The sequence below is a fragment of the Aulonocara sp. 'chitande type north' Nkhata Bay genome, linkage group LG17, assembly GCF_057382095.1.
Source record: "Aulonocara sp. 'chitande type north' Nkhata Bay isolate Kocher_YH1m ecotype deep benthic linkage group LG17, A_spYH_male_GT1.1, whole genome shotgun sequence".
NCBI classification, from domain to species: Eukaryota; Metazoa; Chordata; class Actinopteri; order Cichliformes; family Cichlidae; genus Aulonocara; species Aulonocara sp. 'chitande type north' Nkhata Bay.
In genome coordinates this window covers 19,973,058-19,992,570 of record NC_141360.1, presented here as the reverse complement: position 1 = coordinate 19,992,570, position 19,513 = coordinate 19,973,058, and the positions used below count along the sequence as shown (strand labels likewise).

The following is a 19,513-nucleotide window of genomic DNA, read 5'->3' as shown; positions in this document are numbered from 1 at the left end:
AACACGCGTGTTATGGTTTTCGAAAACAATCTGTAGTGTAGTTTGGGTTTCCCCCCCCCCCCCCCCCCAGGGGAGAAAAAAAAAAAAAAAAATTGACAAAAGAGCAGAAATCTTGAGATTGATGAAATATTTAAAATTATGAACCAGCTCAGAAATATTTTATTTCTACCACACATATGGGTAAAGTTACTTTTAATGCCTCTTTTTTGTAAATATAATCAAATTTAAAATGTAATTTTGGATTGATGGTCACATTTTCAGTATTACCATGTAGTTTAACACACCTCCCACTGTGCATTGCCCCTACAGAAATACAAAAATTCAAGTCCAGATAGTTTTATTCGTTATTTTTTTTAATGTAATTTTTTATTCAATTGTACACAAGTGTTAGCCAAACCTTATATTACAAATAAATAAAAATTGAATAACCCATTAAGCTCATTTTTAATTTTTTAGAGTATGTTAAAATTGCATTAAATGTTTTCCTAACATTTGTACATTTGACTGTATTGTACCCCTTTAGCACTCACAGCAAGCACTCCATTTAAGACAAATCTTTGTTTTAGTTCATTTATTTGACATCTTAAAGACATGAACTGCAATCATTAAATCATTTGCATAAAACTTATAAAATAAAAAATAATCAAAGCTTTTAATACGCAGCTTTAAAACAAAACATGGGTCATTAACATTCATTTAGCTGCAAAAACCCTGTTAGCTCAAACGTTTAGCAGATTTTGTAAACATAACTTAAAGGAAAGGATTTAAAGAAAATGGGGCGTCCACCAGGGGGCAGCAGAGTCGCAAAAGTCTCCTTTCACCTGCATATGCTCAAACCTGTCCTATTATGAAAAGTAGGTTTTTGATTTAAAAGATTGTATCAGTTATCACTTATCAGGTTACTTTGGGTATAAATAACTCGCTGCAGACCCCACAGAGTGGAGGAATTAAAGAGGCGTCATTGAAAAGGAGCCATACTCTCACAGGTCGACGAAGCCATCCTGTACGGACCCAAGCAGCACACAGAGGGACAAATGTTGTTATTCTTTCTTAAATGATTTGAAGCAGCAGCAGAGTTAAAGGTGGACGGCGTTTCATGGGTTTTTACACATAGTCCCTAGACCTTTTAATGGCACAGCAGAGCATCATGCTGAAGATCATCCCGAAGATCTGCAGAGAGTCACAGGACACAGGAATGTGGCATTAAGAAATAAACCACACTGTTTACAAAAGTGTCAAAGTTTCCATAATTTTGTATTTTGGTTATTTAAAGTTTCATAATCTTGATAAGTTCATTTTAAATATTTTCTATGATAAAAATGGACCAACCCTGAAAAAAAAAAATATTACCAATTCCACCTTCTTGAATGTAAATATTTAATATTTTTCTTGTTCTTCTATGAAAGAAAATAGTCCTTGGGGATTGATTTCTTTGGTGGCATCAGGGCAGGCCAGTCAAATTTCAGGGGCCAAACCAAGTAGAATGTCTAGTTAGTGTGAAACTACCACACAGTTTGGTAGCTAGCCAATAAAAATCATAGCTAGTCATCATCAGACTTCATATTTAGCATTCTGTACTCATGACTGAGCCATAAACTCACCAGTAAAGTGTTTATTGATGTCATATATGAAGTAAGTAGTAATGTCGTTTTTCATAGATTTCTACACATATGAAAGTGTCTTTGCAACCACAGATGTCGCCCCTACTGGGGCCAGGTTTACAACATTTGTGAATTGGCTTTGTTTTTAATAAATAAATCACGAGCCAGACCCACTACTAGAACAATGAGACACTTGGCTTTTTCTAAACCATTTCTAAACCTGACACATTCTAGGCTTTGTGCCAATTTAACAACCATATGATAGCTTTACTTAAGGTTTCAGTACATGTGCATTAGTGGCAGACTCACCATAATGACTCCAATGCCGATGCCAACTCCACCAATGATGTGCAGCTTGTTGTTAAACACCTCGTCAATAGCAGCGGGACAGCTCTGCAGGAGGGAAGCAGGACCGTGAAGCAAAAACAGGTGTGAGCTCCACATCTTATTTTAAACCAAATGTCTGATGCAAATCTGAGCTTGATTTCTACAAAGCCAGAATACCCTAGAGAAAAATGTTAGCTGTAGCACTTTTTAGTACAAATCTCTTAGATCTTAAAATGTTTAAGTAAAAATTTACATGATGTGACATGAGAGGTCATCTCCCTTTTGTTGCAGTCTGCCTTACCTTGGTGACGAGGATCTCCAGCCCCTCCTGCTTGGGGCAGATATCTCTGGCAGCATCGATCACCGTTCCTGTTGGACCGCAGCAGTCGAGCTGCAAAGGGGGGGGGGGGGAGAATAGCCCACACAGGTTAGGCAGTCATCTGTTCTGTTTCAAAATAAGGAAACAAGTTGCATAAAAGGTGTCCAGGTGTGTGTTCTCACTCCAAAGTGGATGAGGCGGAGGGTCTCCTTCAGCGCTGGTTGTTTGGTGTCCTTGTAGTTGGCGTAAGTCTGTTTATAAAACTCTGTGATGTCCTCCACCACCTGAAGACACAGACAAAGTTAACACTCCTGTCAATCAACAAAGAATGTGTGCATACATGCGAGAGACAGAAGGGGAGAGTTAGTTACCCGGTCGCTGTTGGAAAGACCCCAGATCCCGGCAGCCACTTCTGCAGCGAAGATGAGAAGCAGGAAGAAGAAGAACTAAACCGGAAAACAAGAAGATTTGGAGTGTAGACATGATTTTGTTTGGTTATCAGTCCTGAAAGGAAACTGAGTGGGTTTTTACTTTTATCTGTCACTTTTGTCCAAAGTTTCCTCAACCAGTGGTAAAAAACCATAGATTTATGTGTGGTGAACATAACATCAACACTTTAAGTTGTTGTGCACCAGCTCTGCTGTTCACCTTTTCTGTGCACAGAGCTCAAATAACAGATGACTAAGGAAGAGATGACCTGAAATGTAAGTTAAAACTAAAGCCATTTAATATTTAAAATGACGGCTCAGAGTAGATTGAAATTGGTGGATGTGATCACATCCACCAATTTCATATGACCATTTCAATCGCAGGACAAAAACATTTTGTAAAAACATAACAGCGAATCGCCACCAACAGTCACATCACACCGGAGCTGCAGCAGCCAACACGCTTGTGGTGAAATTGAGGAGTCTTTCCTGGTGATCGGTGTGATTACAGCCCAAACATCTCTGAAATGTGCCAACTGAAAAATCTGAGCATGAATTCATGATTCACAGCAAAGTCACCCGTCTTTAATGTAATGTGGAGAACTAAAACACAAAAGAAATCACTCACCAGTCCCAACATGCAAGGAGACTCTTTGATGGCTCCGCAGCATCCCAGGAAACCCACCACCATCATCAGAGCCCCTGCTGCGATCAGGATGTACACGCCTGCAACAAAACATTCAGATGGGCCAGAGGAAACAAGCATTCTGGGGGTCACCTGTGCCTTTAAGTTCCCAAGGCCAGTTACAAACAAAGGAGACACGATTAAATTAAAATTTATGCACATAATCTCAACCTCAGTGATATCAGCACCACACTGTTCAAAACATTTAACAAAACATTTTTTTGTTTTGTTAAATGGGATGCAATTCACTCTGATGTTCAATTCAACAGTTTAACATTAGAACTTGATGCTCCATTCTTAGGTTTGTTGTTGACACAGATTTTAAAAAAATTAAAGGATTAAGAACAGGTTCAGTTATCCATGTGACAGTGTAATGCAAGCGTATCTGAGCGAGTGTGTCTGTCTGTGTGTGTGTGGCCCCTCGCCATACCATACAAGGCAGGACTTCTTATCAACCAGTCACACCCCGTACAGTTTGCGACCTTTCAACGGACTAACGTGTAAAAAGCAGAAGTGACGAGGCTGCTCACTCCATCGTAGAAGCATGAAACCTAATAACGAGAAACATTTTATCAGCACATAAAGAAATTGTTGGTACCCTTCGGTCAATGAAAGAAAAACTCAATGGTCACAGACAAAAGTAATAATAAATAAAAATTCTATAAATGTTAACCAATGAAAGTCAGACATTGCATTTCAACCATGCTTCAATAGAATTATTTAAAAAAAATAAATGCATGGAACAGGCCTGGACAAAAATGATGGTACCCACAAATTAATATTTTGTTGCACAACCTTTCGTTACGATTCCTGTAACTGTCAATGAGACTTCTGCACCACTCAGGAGGTATTATGGTCCACTCCTCATGAGCAAACTGCTCCAGTTGTTTCCGGTTTGAAGGGCGCCTTTTCTAGACAGCATGTTTCAGCTCCTTCCAAAGATGCTCAATAGGATTGGAGGTCAGAGCTCATAGAAGGCCACTTTAAAATAGTCCAATGTTTTCCTCTTAGCCATTCTTGGGTGTTTTTAGCTGTGTGTTTTGGGTCATTGTCCTGTTGCAAGACCCATGACTGTGACCGAGACCAAGCTTTCTGACACTGGCCAGCACATTTCTCTCTATAATCCTTGATAGTCTTGAGATTTCATTGCACCCTGCACAGATTCAAGACACTCTGTACCAGATGCAGCCCCAGAACATAACAAAGCCTCCTCCATGTTTCACAGTAGGGACAGTGTTCTCTTCTAGATATGCTTCATTTTTCTGTCTGTGAACATAGAGCTGATGTGCCTTGACAAAAAGTTCAAATTTTGTCTTATCTGTCCACAGGACATTCTCCCAGAAGCTTTGTGGCTTGTCAACATGTAGTTTGGCTTATTCCAGTCTGGCTTTTTTATGATTTGTTTTCAACAATGGGGTCTTCCTTGGTTGTCTCCCATGGAGTCCACGTTGGCTCAAACAACGACGCATGGTGCAATCTGACACCGATGTTCCTTGAGCATGAAGTTCAGCTTGGATCTCTTTAAAAGTCTTTCTGGGCTCTTTTGTTACCTTTCGGATTATCCGTCTCTTTGATCTGTCATCAATTTTCCTCCTGCGGCCATGTCCAGGGAGGTTGGCTACAGTCCCATGGATCTTAAATTCTGAATAACATGTGCAACTGTAGTAGGGTTGGGTTTTGATTATTGATTTATCAATTAAAATCAATTCTAGCTTGGATAACGATAATTTAAACTTTTTAAAATTATGCAAAATTGCAAAATGCTTAGCTGTGTCTCTAATAAAACCTCTGTAACTTTGCTTCACTTCAGCAGCATCAGGTAATGTTCATATGTTGACTAATGACTTTCTTTTGTTTTTGATCTACTGCAGAATATTTTTAAGGTTATCTGCTATAAAATCCCAGGCCAGGAAAATCACCTTCATGTTTTTCTGTTTTATCCTCAGTTACTTTGACACAAAGGCATCTGCTGTGATGCTTACACCTTTGATAAAGTCTCAAGTGTCAGCTTTCTTTTTATGGATATAAAAATATGGATATTTGATACGTGATCAGAATTTTAATATTTCTGACTGAGGCAAATAGAATCGATTCGGGACCTTGTGAATCGGAATCGAATCGATTTTAGAAATCAGTGACAATACCCAGCCCTAAACTGTAGTCACAGGAACATCTAGCTGCTTGGAGATGGTCTTATAGCCTTTACCTTTAACATGCTTGTCTATGATTTTATTTCTAATCTCCTGAGACAACTCTTTCCTTCGCTTTCTCTGGTCCATGTTGAGTGTGGTACACACCATGTCACCAAACACAGTGACTACCTGGAGTCCCATATATAGGACCACTGACTGATTACAAGATTGTATACACCTTGGATTAACATGTCCCTTTGGTCACATTATTTTCATTCTTTTCTAGGGGTACCATAATTTTTTCCAGACCAGTTTCATGCATTCATTTTTTTTAATAATTCAATTGAAGCATTGTTGAAAAGCAATGTCTGACTTTCATTGGTTTTAATTTATTATTACTTTTATCAGATTAAAGTTACTTCTGTGACCATTGTGAGTTTCTCTTTCATTGACCAAAGAGTACCAACAATTTTGTCCACGTCTATATATCTTAGCACAAATGACAATCTCAAAAGCATCAACTCTAACAGAACCCATGCTTTGTTTCTAATAAAGTGTCAGTGAGTGTACAAGTGCATGTGGAAGGCCGATTGGAAATCAGCCCTGATTTACCTGCTCAAGCCTTTTAAAAATGTAAATGTACATCAGTGATTTGCATTCTGGCTCATAGGGCTGCTGCCGCTCTGATTCGAACAGACACGAAGGCCTGAGAGGCACCAGAAGCTGTTTTTAATGAGGAGTTATTTATCAAAAACACCTTCAGTCACGATCTGGTGAGTGGGAATCAGCTGCAGGGTGATTTAGAGCGATGATTCGACACTTCAACGGTGACTTCATGAGGATGAATCATAAACAGGCTGTCGGATAACAACAACAGTGAGCGCATGAGCCACACACACAAATACTCCTCCAAAGCCGTTATTAAGATGTTTGTCATGTCAGGCCCGTCCTCCGTCTCCTCTCTGCCCACTTCTCTTATCAGTTTGATGGATGCAACGCACAAAGACGGGAGGGTGGGACAGTTCCTCCGGGAATACAGAAGTCTGAGAACAAAGGAGTCCCTGTGCGCCGGGAAGAATGAGCGCTATGTGTGGAGGGATCTGCTGGGTTGGACGAGCCGCCTCGCTGTGGACCAACTTTGGCCTCAGCTGCCCTCCGAGTGCCCCGCCTCTCTGAGGTCAGGTTATATCCACGTCCAGAGCCCGACAGAGCTAAATGCAGCTGTAGTGCATTTAATTTGAAATTATGACTTCCTCCACAAATATAAAGATTTCATTCTAGAAACAACGCTGTGGTTGTTAATAAACAGGACGAAGTGGTTACTGGGGACTATTTTCAGCTGCAGATTATTCGGCACGGTTTCTGCTGGTTGGAGTGAAATGAGCAGTGTCAGACTTTACATTGATAGGACAGCATGATAAAACGAACAGACTCATAATGTGCGTCAAAGCTACACTACAGACACGTCAGCTGTAATTACAACAACACCCACCACCATCACTCCATGGCAGGTTCAAAGACCATGATAGTGGAGGAGGAGCTGATCATTTCCCCGTCTTTCTGTGCAGTTTGAATCTTTGTATGTTCTTTTTGTTATTTTGTGGTTTATGGTTGTGAGATATCCAAAAATGTAAAAGTGAAGCTGCTGCGATTAAGATGCTTCACCTGTGCTCTATAAAGGGTTCTTGCCATCCTCAAGGTTATTCTCCTTCATGGTCTTTTGTTTCCATGTAAGTGTTTTGCATCCAGGGTTTAACCAGCAGGGGCCTTACCCGTAAAGAAGACAGAGGGCGACTCCTCCCCTTCGAACAGTCCTGCCGTCCTGGAGTCAAAACGCAGCCAGAGTCCCACAGCGAGCACGCCGGTTCCTGCCAGCTGCAAGACGAAAAACATGTTTACTGTCTCTGAAGGAGGTTTAATGTTCTCTCCGTGAGACTATATTCAAATACTAGTGTCATTTTGCACATTTGTCCTCATTTACAGATAAACCACAGAGAAACTCATGTTAAGCAAAAAGATACAGAACTAGCAACTGAGCCAAGAAAAGGACTGAAGTCAGAGAGAAACTGAGCCTCTACACTTTTATCCAACCGCAAGGGTCGCCCCCTGGTGGGCATAAAAAACCCCCAATGCAGCTGTAAAGGCAGTTTGACGCAGACTTCATTTTTCATACAAGCAGAAGCTATGTCCATGTCTGTGGTCTGAACCTGCAGAAATGCTTCTAAAGCAGGCATTGCAGCACGTGTGACCTTGTTCCTGATGTTTGGAAGAACACTGTGCTCACAACAAGGTAAGTTAACAGAGCCAGCACCACCGGAGCACTTTTTCAAATTGTTATTGAGTTATTATCCACTCTTAAAATAATGAAGGCACATACAGCTCAAGTCTGTCGCATTAACAGACACTTTCATCAAATCCAACAACAGCTGTAGGCGCGGGTCGATAATTCCGGGGGTCTAAGACACAGGCAACACATTACCAGTTAGATACAGAGAGAAGAAGTGAAAAGCCCGAATGAGGCTGGATTTGAGAAGTATCACCTGACTGAAACCACAGGGCTCACCTGGACCTGCCTCACAGCACTCCACTGTCATTACACTGTATACTCGAACAATGACCGTAGAAAAAAATAAAGCACACAACAAAAGAACAAAGGAAAAGATGCTGCAGTGTACAGTACATCAGAGGCAACTTTATCCTAAACATCTGAGTTAACTCATAAGAACCAGACTATAACAGCACGATAATCTGAGACGTGCAGGAACAAGGAGAGTATTTGATGTGAACGTTATTTAGAGATTGGGGGTTAAACAACATGCAGAGACATGAAGAGGTGGACACCCACACAGTGGCAGCTGATCGAGTATAAAGCATCCTACCTTAGACAATAACCAGATTAATCCTGCTTTGCAGTGATTTACAACTGAGGTTGTGTTAAAAAAAAAAAAAAACACAGAAAACTACGGAGACCATGAACTCATCCCTGAACTTATGGACCCATCACAGTCATTTAGACAGGTGTTCAAAAACAGCTGCTCAGAGCAAAATGAAAGAACTGGCTTTTGTAAGGTATGATGATGTGATGCTTCACTGTTGCAAAACTATGTGCAGCTAGTATGGAATGCAATGGTTTCATATTCAAATCAAAGTGTTAGTGTGGATGAATAAGAATCCCTTTCATTGAAGGTGAACATGAGGCTAACGTTTGAGGAATGAAGTTCGACTTGCTGCCCGGCTTATTCTCCTGAATCCAGACCAACCCAATCACAGAGGAGCCATCCAGGAAACATGACTTCAGTACATGTGGAGCCTCTGCACAACGGAGACTTAGATATGAAGGCATCCACAGATAAATAAATGACAGCCATACTTTGTCTCAAACAGTAATTACCCACTACCATGACTCAGAATCACCTCAGCAACCACAAAACAGTTTACATCAACTCTTTGTTGCCACCCAAATAACTCCCATAATGTCCTGCAGCATGACGCTGACGTCTGTTGTTGTGCAACAGGGAGTATATGAAGCACACCATAAAGCATTCAGGCCGAATGGCAACACTTTGCCCCAACATGTCCTCCGTCTGGTTCCTCCTACGGTCTGCTGACCATGATTCAGGATTTTGGTTTTTTGGGGTGGGGGTGCTATCTGTAAATCAAGGTCTTGAATTCTCTCTTGAAAGTTTGACTAACTCAAATATAACTCCAAATACAATTCCAAAATACTTGGCAAATTAAAATTTTGAGATAAAAAAAACAAAAAAAACATTTATAACAATATTAACTAAATAAAGAGTGAAATAGACTAAAAAATAAATAAATAATAATAATTCACGTGGAGTGTGAGGCATAAGTTATGATCAGTTATTCTTTTAGGAATTCTAGAAATGGTTGCCAAATCATACAAAAACTCGCCAGTTTCCCCTTTCTATCAAATCTTATCTGCTCCACCCTGGCCACAGACACCATCTCATTAAGCCACCTGTTAAAACACGGGGCCGAAGAAGACCGCCACTGTAAAAGAATAAGTTTCTTTGCAGCCAGCATACCCATTGTAATTATCTGTTTTTGTGAAAAGGAAAACGATTCGACTGATGCAAATGATCCAAGTATAGCCAATGTACCATCACGTGGTATTTTTTTCCTAAATTGGTTTGAAAACCACATAAAAATCTGGCTCCAAAAAGCATTCAAAACAGGGCAATGCCAAAATAAATGTGCAAGGGAACCTTCACCAACTTTACATCTGTCACATAAGGGAGATACAGAATTATAGATCCGGTTAAGTTTGAGTTTAGAAAAGTGTAGTCTATGAATGACTTTAAACTGGATTAGTTTATATCTGGCATTTATTGAGCCTTTCTGAATATTGGACAAACAATTTGATCATTGCTCTTCAGACAGAGAGACCCCGAGGTCTTCAGCCCATGTTTTCCTAATTCGGTCGGAATCAACTGGGATTGTAAAGCACTTAACAAACTGAGATATCAAATGTTTAAAATTTGCTTTCCGAATTATATCAAAGTATGTATAACTTCGTGGCTTCAGTGGAAAGTCTGAAAAGTTTTGTTGAACAAAATTCCTTATTTGAAGATAACGAAAAAAATGTGATTGAGGTAACTGAAACTTTTCTTGAAGTTGAAGGAAGGACATAAATTTGTCATCTGTATACAAGTCCTCAATGTATTTCAATCCCTTTCCCCCCCATTCTAAAAACACCCTATCCATTTTACCTGGTTTAAACACGTAGTTATGTATTATTGGCATTCCTACTGAAAAATCAGGTAGTTTGAGAGATTTCCTCATTTGACTTAATATCTTTAAGGAGTGTTTAACAACAAAATTACGACTGAGCGAATTATTACAAGAACCCGTGTTAGAAAACAATAAGACCGGTAATGAGGCTTCAGATACTGTTGTTGCCTCTACCTGGAGCCAGATCGGAAGCTTGTCATGACAATAATCAATAGGCGAACCCCACTGCCAGTACAATAGAGCTCTTGAATTTGCTGCCCAATAATAATGTCTAAACACAGGGAGACCTAACCCCCCGCAGGAAGTGTTTTTTTGAAGATGAGCCATGGATATCCAAGGGGGTTTTCCTGCCCAAATGAATGAGTGAATCAATGAATCAAGCTGCTTAAAAAATTTAAGTGGCAAATGAATAGGAAGGTTTTGAAAGTTGAAGGTCTTTTTCTTTTTTTCTCTTTTTTTTTTCTCCTTTCATGCTTATAAGTTCACAAATGTTAAAGACAGTAATTGTTCTCGGTTGATTTGTATAAGCATGTTATGTTTAATTTAAATGCAGAAATAAAATAAGAAAAAAAAATTGAGATATCAACTCAAAATTTTAAATTACTTCTGTCTGACAATTCTACCCTGTTGGACAGCTTTATTTTTCTAGCCAGCGTTAGCTCACCAAGGCATACAAATAATATGACAACGAGCGTAGCAGCTTACCTTGTTTTTTAATGTCATTGGGAAAAATTCCCTTTCATTGTTAGTTTTGTATGCTAGCATTAGCTAGTGTACCATCCTTTTATTGTTGTTAACCAGAATCCTTAACAAAGAAACACTTTAATATGGGCGTTAGAGGCAACAGAGGGTTAGAGTTAAATAACAATCTGTTAAAATGTTTCAAGTAGCAAATATTTAATTCATTAAAAAGTATTAGCTAACATGCTGAAGCACAGCTGTAAATTCCCAACTGAGTTGGAGGATCATCACGCCATTGTTTTCTGTAAAATACTAGACGTTCATTAAACCCGCAGCACAAGTTGACTGGCTGTACTGTACTGTGAACACTGTAGTGCCAGGTTATCAAATAAATGCTCCAACAGATAAAACATGAAGATGAATACTCGTAGGCGAGGCCTGTAGTCAATTGCAAGATAAACTCCCTACAGAGACTAAAACAGCATCAGGCTGTAAACATGTAGGAGAATTAGAGGCATCAGCTGCATAATTCATACACCTCTAAAAGCAAACACCATTGCTTTCATTCACTTTTATCACACAACTGTGCGTTTCAGGCTCCATGTCAGATTAACCTGTAAGTCAGTCATCCAAACTGGGATGCACAGACTTGCCTGAAACATCATAAGGAGGGTCATTTTATATAACGCCTTGGGCTGCTCGACTTAGTGTGACCTCAATGTGAGTAAACTGAAAGTAGAAATCTTCCAGCAATCAGAGCCACACCTGTAACTGTCAGCATGTGACATCATCCCATCGCTGGTTTGTCAGCGTTAAGTCAGCCAGGCACACCTTATGATCATCATCAGTAAATCTTTCCAAACGTAGCCTCGAGCTTAAAGAACGCAGGATCAGTTTGCTTTATTTGCCTTGCAGTCGTTGTCTGATCCAACCACTCGCTCTGTAAAGAATGGAGGTTTAAGCCTCTGCACCTTTCACTAGTGTCACTCAGCCTCAACACAACTTTCCACTTCATCTCTACACTGCGTTGCAATAAACAGGGCTAGAATAGCAGGAGTCCATGTTAACATGAAAATAGAGCATTTTAAAATATCCGTCATAGACAGCAGAAGTCAGAAATGACCCCATCATGTTGTGAAAGTAAAGTACCACATGTCTGTGAAGGTTCTCAGTCATCCAGGTCATCGTAGTCAAAGGAGCTTGCAAAGAAAAGCGTCTGGACTTCTTTAAGTTACTTGAAGACGTTTCACACCTTGGCTCAGGCGATTAGAGGATCATCAGGGGGTCCTTTTGTCCCTCTGTGCGGGGTCACTCCCACTAGGTTTATATCTGGGACTCTCCACCATTTGACCTTAGAACTGAAGAAGCTTCTCGGATGAGAGGTGAAACGTCTTCAAGCAACTTAAAGAAGTCCAGACGCTTTTCTTTGCAAGCTCCTTTGACTAAAGTACCACATCTTACCTGCTACTGTTTGAATGCAAGTATTAGTTAATGTATGATGGATAACTTTCCACTCATTCTTCATTTAATCATCCCTATCTAATTATATATAGTATATTGTCCAGACTAGTCAGCAGATATTCAAATGAATCTCTTCACAGATCAATAGATTTAAATTCCAGTATCTGTATATGAATATTGAGACATCATCAATGCGCTACCATTAACTGCAGTTCCTCTTGTCCACTTGAGTCGATCCCTGTCTACACTCAGGTTACAACATCCCGCTTTACTTTTTAAAAAAAAAAAAAAAAAAATCATGTTTACAGGCAGCTATGAAAACTATTTTAGTCTCTGTGGGTAGTTTCAGCTTTCATAACTGCAGGTGGCAACTTTATCACGAACCATGAGCCTCCTAGACACTAATCTGAGGGAGTAAACTCAATTTTCAGCCAAGTTTAGAAGAATGATCTTACAAATCATACGGCTTCATGTAGGGCACGCACAGTCCACTTCAGTTTCAGTAAAGTAAAGTGAAAATCGCTGGTTATGAACAATAGCAGAGTTCATGTGAGAAGCCTTCTCACATCGCTCTCACGCTTGTCTAGTGCACCATTACCAACATTTGCAGAATATTTAACATGAATTAACCCAAATAAACATTTGTCATTAATTTGTAACAATAAAAAAAGAAAGAAAAAAAAAAGGGATATAGAAAAAAGAAAGGAAAGGACGTCTGGCATCCTGAATGCTGGGGATGTTGGTATTAGTGAACCACAAACACTCTAGGGACTCGACTGTTGTGTGTGGAGGAGATGAAAACAGCATTTTCCCCTGAGGTTCATGTTGGCTCTCATTAACCACAGAGCTGCTCTGCAGCACTATTAGCCATGCAGAAACAACAATAACCATGACGAGGTTAGTTTGGGAGTTCTGGCGATGCACAGGCTGGTACCACCTAACAGCAAATCAAAAGTAGAATTTCTCCCATGTTTTGGAAAATAAAACTGCAGTTTTTGTGAATGGAGTCTGGTGAAGTGTAACTGTAACTGCTTGTGAGGACAGGTGAAGCAAAACTGATTCCAGGTGTGATAAAAAAAAAAAAATTAGTGGTGCTGTTGAACCTACAGCTCTTCACACTGTGGGAAACTTCTTCAGGTTAATAATCAGAAACACTCGAGGCCGACTCAATGTAAAATCAGTCTAATCTCACGTTTGTGTTTGGAGGAGGGGGCCAATAGACGAACTTAAATTAGAGGGCAGGGTGGTCCACCAATGAGATGGAGTCCTACAGGACAAAAGACCATTTAACAGCCGGAGGTGACGCACTGCAGAGACACAGATACACATTTTCCAGTCGCCTGGAAGTTTATCACTCACTCCAGTCCTCTCATCAGTGCTGGCATAAATTTCTGACAGGTGCACATTGTAAAATAATGACCTGACATCCTAGCAGCGCAGCTTCAGCACACCTGAGTCATATGCAAATCATGTCTTTTCTTAATATATACACCGTTTAAACTTAGTAGGTCAGACTTACACCTCGGGTTTTACCTCATGTCTAACCGGTTTTTATTTGCATTTATCAAAACCATTTAAAAAGCATTCCAGTTGAACTGTAGTGGTTGAAGCTTCTGTTACCGTCCCTGTATATTTCCCACCTCGTGGTCCACAACCCACAGTTTGAGAACTGTTTCTTTGCAAGCAGTTTTGCTTAAAATAGTTAATGCCATTTATTCACAGTCTGTTTAAAATCTGTGATTTTTAGACTTGATTCTGTAATTTCTGTAAAATCCCTCATCCTGGAGATGAATCAGGAGGCTTGGGGATCATTCACTCTCTCACCTGTATGTGTGTGACGTCACCTTAACATAAAAGTGGCTCAAAGCTACCCGGCCAGTTCTCTTTGTTCTGTCCTGCATGCTGCATGCACTGCACCAAACCACCAAGTCAGGCTGTAATTTCATGCTGCCCTACAGTCACTGCAGTTCTTGAGCAAATTAGCCACTCGTTTATCTTGCTCTTTCATTTTGAGTCGCTCTGCACGTTTTCCAAGCATGTCCATCTGTCTGCAGTCAAGGAAATGACATTCTTCGGTCTCCTGCCCATCTTCATTCCTTCGCCTTAAACTGCATTAACTTTTGAATCAGTTTTAGCAAATATGTCAAAACTCAGATGTGCCATGTCATTCCATGTCAGTTCCACCTGACCATCTACCTGACCATAAAGGGGAACATTTTTAGGAAATTCCATCTAGAAAATTCCTTAAGCTCCTGCAACAGTGAGTCATCAATCACTCATCCATCCATCTGACCACAATTCACAAGCCATGTGACCATTTCAAAGGCACCAGAACTTCTCGACAGTCTTGTGATGGACTGTGAGGTTGATAAACTGTCACAGCACTGATGATTTAGTTTGCAGAAGCAACAAACTGCAGCATTTACAGAGATTAGTGTGGGACATAAAATAAAGACTGGAAGCGAATTAAAAGCAAAGATTTGTGAGCTGAAACTCCCCAGAAGGAAGTGCTACGTGGGTTTGCGTGAGGCCACTTTGATTCTTTCAAAGAGCCTCGATGACAAAAGCACAAATTTAATGATGGTTTTAGAGGTTTGAAGCTCCCAAAACATCAAAAATAGTCAGATTATTAAAGATTTTGTGGCTCCAGCCAAACATAAACTCTGCCTGTGTTTTAGATTGTGAGTCTTTCCTGAAATCTGATCTAGTCACAGAAACCATCAAACAAAGCAGCATAATCCAAAGCAACCAAACCACTTCAGTCCACTCACTAAACCAGGCTACGTACCCAGAAGAGAAAGTTGAAGATAAACACCAGGTACTTGATGCACTGTTGTCTCTTCATGGTGCTCGGATCTGTTTATATCTTCTTACGCAGAAAAATGGAAGAAAAAGCGCCGTGAGTGTCACACAGTGAGGAGGAGAAGGAGAATGAAGACAGGTGACAGAGAGAGGCAGCTTTTGTTGTGAGCCACACCCTGCTGAGCACTCACCTGGCTGAGGGAGGAGCTAGAGGGGCACACATCCAATCGGATGTGTGCTGCATAACCCAGCTTGTCTAACACAGGTGAAGGCATTTAACACCTCTTGACTTTTCTAAATACTCATGAAAGGTGCCTCAGTACTTCTTGTATTACCTCCTTTAACACTTCCTTTATGAAACAAGATGTCAACTCCTAACTCACTGTGGACCACCATTAATTAAAAACCTTCATATACCTCACATGTGGCTCATAAATGTTAATCGACACTGTGTTTCCCAGTTTGATTGGCTGCTAGACTTGAGGCTGAGAGAAAATCTGCTTCCTGTGTGAAGAACAAAGATTTATATCAAATGATTCAGTTTAAAGTTTGATTATCTTTCATTTATGTGGCTTCAATAACAGCCTTTAAATCAAAGTGGCCACACCACTAATGTCAGTTTTCCATGGGGATGAATTATTACCCACAGTACAATTCATAGAAAGGTTTAAACCATCCATAGAGAGCACAGAGGCTGTAAACATGTTTATTTCTGCTTTTTTTTTTAGGTGACATCATGCAAATACTGTTCAAGAGCAGTCTGCCAATTTGGACATGATACAACCGCCGGTTGCTAGGGAAATAATGTGGCAGTAGTTCCTGGAGGTTTCTGCCTCTCTCTAAAGAAGCTGCTGCACCAAAAACCTCCTTCTGGTTTCTTTGGTTGTCTGCAGTTTGTCTGCAATTACTCTAAACTACTAAAGCAGTTAAAGCAGTAAAGGTTGGAAAATTGGAAATGGACAAGATTCGCCTTCAAAGTAAAAGCTGTGTCTGAGCGCTGCAGCCAATGTGTTACAAAGGGGACAACCTTTAATTTGAAGGGAAATCCTTTTTTCACTGTCTCACTACAGCTCAGAGAGTAGCTGGAGAGGAAATCTACATGCAAACTTCCAAAGCAACCACAAGGTTTTTGGCAACAGGTTGGGGAATACTTAATTTTCCCAAGCAACAGGTGGCTGCCAGGGTGGTTGTCACTGACTGGTCTCTAGGTCTGTGTAACCGAAGCTTTAACAATCACATTCTCAGCAACCACTGGTCAGGGAACCCAGTTTCCCCTCATGACACGTGGTCTCTAAGTCCGTTTGACTCGAGGTGTCCAAGTTAACATCAAGTGTCTGCAAAGCCTCATTAAAGTTAACCCTATATCATAGAGCGACCATATTTTGATTTCCAAAAAAGAGGACACTTGCGCCAGTCACAAAGAACTTTAATAATACAGTTTGCTTAAAGAAAACATTAACATATTTAAACTATGCCTTCTCTGTGCGGTTAATGAATGGTGAAATAAAAATATGTCATATAAGCTTTTAGAAGTCAGCGTGTGCAAAAAAAGAGGACAGTTGGTCATCCTACTATATCATCACAATAATGTTGGTGACGCTGCAGCTAACCAATCACATTGTCTCAGCGTTCAATTACAATTAGCCCAGAATTTGGCTCATGCTATTAAAAACTATCTCTAGCAAACCAACATGAGTAACAAAAAACCCCCCAAAAAACCCAACTTGATAATATATTTATTATATTATATAAATCAATAAAGGAAACACTTGAAATGCTTAGCGTTTGTTTCAGAAGAGGTTTATGTAAACAAAGGCACTTCTTTCTCTCGTCCCTCACATTTCAAAGCTATAATATCACAGCAGTTTAATCACGTTATTGCAATGCAGGAATAATGCCAACATGGGGATCTCAGATAAGTTGGGCAGTTTAATACTGGAGTCTGTGGAAACTGCCTCACTCTATAGGGCCTCCAGTGGATGCTAGAGGACTGCAGTTTCTGGGACTTGCTTAGCCGTAACTGATTCTAATTGGAATAAAGCATTTTAAAAGTATGCTCTTTGATTGAAAAGAAACAAAGAGAAACAAACATGTTGAGTGCTGTTTTTAAGATAAAAACACTCTTCCAGTTTAACCTCTGTGCTGCACAGCTGGACTCATGCTGTCAGTTTTACCTCCATACTCCTGCGTTTGGCTTTAAAAACAGATAAATTAAAAAAAAGACGAGCTGTTTCAGAGGAATCACAAACCAAAACTCCACAGGTGTATCCTCACACCTCTTGGGAGACTCATTGTTTGCTGCAGTAACTCAACGCTGCATCGGCTCCCAGTGGACCCAGTGAAACCAACAACGCCGGCTTTGTTGTCGGCCTCCGTTATCTCTCCCCGCCTGTCTTTTGTTCGTCACTCTCGTTCTCTCTAAGGATGTCTTTAGTGATAAGCTGCTGTTGTTCGTTGAGCTCAAACTCTGATGGCTTGACTGAACTCGATCATTCATCAGAGAAAGTGAGTGAGCAGCTCGACATAAATGAGTGAAAAAAACTGGTACAAATAATTTAATCCTTAAAAAGATTTGTTCTGCTCATTTTCAGCTCCATGTTTTTATTCGTAGACTCCATCAGAGGAGCTTTGGATGATTCACAGTTCAAAATAATCCCCATCTGTCCTGTGCTGAATGATATGAAGCTTATCAACAATAGCTTACCAGAGTCAATAAGGAAGCACTTAATATTCCACTTTAATGTCCCATATGGAACAAATCAGACATTTGATTCCCTTTAACTCAGTTCATATAGTCCAGGGTGTACCCTGCTTTTCAGACCCTGAGATGGATAGCTAGATTAGAAGATGGTTGATGGATGGTTGATTTATTTCAGATTTTTAACCTTTTCTTTTTTCATTTTCAATATGAGTTTGTAGTGTGGTAGTAAAAATACGTTTTAAAAAACGATAAGATTTGTGAGAGTTTTTTCATTTTAATAATAAAAAAGAAGTTATTTCTTTGAACTGATGGATGAATTTAAAATGTACATCAGGACTTTTAACATGTAAAGGAGTGTTTTACATTCCTGAGGTGGAGGTGTGGACCCGAGGCTGGCCCTTCGACCCTTTGACCTCTGCCCTGAGAAATCATTCAGACTTTTAAGGAGCCATCCTTCAGACTGCCTTAAGCTTCCTCGCTGCACAGGACACCTGAGTAGGAGGTGAAAGCACTGATTAGGCAACCGCTCTGTCTTTGAATGACGTGTTAGGCTCATCTACGCCCCCTACTGGATTTCTGAACTACTGCAAAACCAACGAAACTTTAAAGTCACCAGAAATGAACACCATCAACTAGCAGGCTGTTTAGTACTCTGAGGAACACCGAAGCTGTTCCGGTGGTTTGTCGTGTGTCTGCACTTTATTGACGCTTTCCGTGGGGTTTTCCTTTAATTTGTCAGCTGTCTACAGCTGCTGCAACAGCATCCCAGAATGTCAGAAACAAGAAAACAGAAAAATGCGAAGTGCGGTTTTAGTGGATAGTTACACAAACACAAAATTAATATTATCAGCTTCATATAAAAGAGCACACACAAACCGGAACGACTTTAAACAAAACACACTAGTGTTCAAAATGCCATAGGCTAAATCAAAACAAAACGCTCCTCGGTTCATCTCTGTTAAACACAAACCACATCACACAAAAATACATTTTCATCTTTCCAGGCTCAAATTTGAGAGATGAAGACTTATTTCTGTGCGCAAATGAATAAACACGGGCGGCTGGAGCTTTAAATATTTCATCCCGCGTGTTTAAACTTACCCAGAAGACGAAGTTGAAGATGAAGAGCGCGTACTTTACGCACAGCTCCCAGCTAGTTAGAGCCGTCATCCCTGCGGAGTGTTCAGCCGTGTTTGGACTAATTCAGTCTTGAAATTATCTCCTATTTCTCGCTCAGTGATGTTCGTGGTTCCTGCTGTCGACCTGTCGCCGTTTGCTCGGCTCTGCTCAGACAGCCTCCGATCAGATCAGCTGCTGCTGGGAGGAAACAGACCATCGACTGCTCGACACCCACAGAGAGAGAGAGAGATCTCTGTACGTCTTTGTCTTTTGTTTGGACTTTTGTTCATCACAGGACCGAACATCAAACTTCTGAATAAAACAATTCTCCAGATTTATTAAAAACGAAACCACAAGTCTAACAAAAATCCCGTTTCCGTCAAATCTACAGAGAACAGCCTCAGAAACTGAAATACCACAGTCAGAAATAAACACTGTGCTCTCTCATATTTATTAAAATCAAAATCAGAATCAGAGTTCAAACATTCAAATGTTTGACTGT

General features: G+C 40.2%; 1 protein-coding gene across 2 annotated transcripts; it reads right to left on the bottom strand.

Annotated features, from left to right (window-relative positions):
* Positions 1-556: 556 nt before the first annotated feature.
* LOC147309995 (CD9 antigen-like) lies at positions 557-19,224 on the bottom strand. 2 transcript variants are annotated; one of them, XM_086270456.1, is made up of 8 exons: positions 18,994-19,224; positions 7,265-7,367; positions 3,304-3,401; positions 2,619-2,693; positions 2,430-2,531; positions 2,230-2,319; positions 1,911-1,994; positions 557-1,170 (listed from the first exon to the last, which is right to left on the bottom strand). In XM_086270456.1, the coding sequence occupies exons 1-8, from the start codon at positions 19,060-19,062 to the stop codon at positions 1,105-1,107; spliced, it is 687 nt and encodes a 228-aa protein (XP_086126582.1). In that variant the 5' UTR covers positions 19,063-19,224; the 3' UTR covers positions 557-1,104. The 2 variants fall into 2 exon arrangements, with proteins under 2 accessions (XP_086126582.1, XP_086126583.1); XM_086270457.1 differs by lacking the exon at positions 18,994-19,224 and adding an exon at positions 15,178-15,335.
* Between the last annotated feature and the right edge of the window lie 289 nt (positions 19,225-19,513).

Coding starts and splice junctions, on each gene's coding strand:
- LOC147309995 (XM_086270456.1), bottom strand. CDS start 19,062: ATGACGGCTCTAACTAGCTGGGAGCTGTGCGTAAAGTACGCGCTCTTC. Junction 2,320..2,429: donor TCCGCCTCATCCACTTTGGA/GTGAGAACACAC, acceptor CCCCCTTTGCAG/CTCGACTGCTGCGGTCCAAC. Junction 1,171..1,910: donor TCGGCATTGGAGTCATTATG/GTGAGTCTGCCA, acceptor GACTCTCTGCAG/ATCTTCGGGATGATCTTCAG.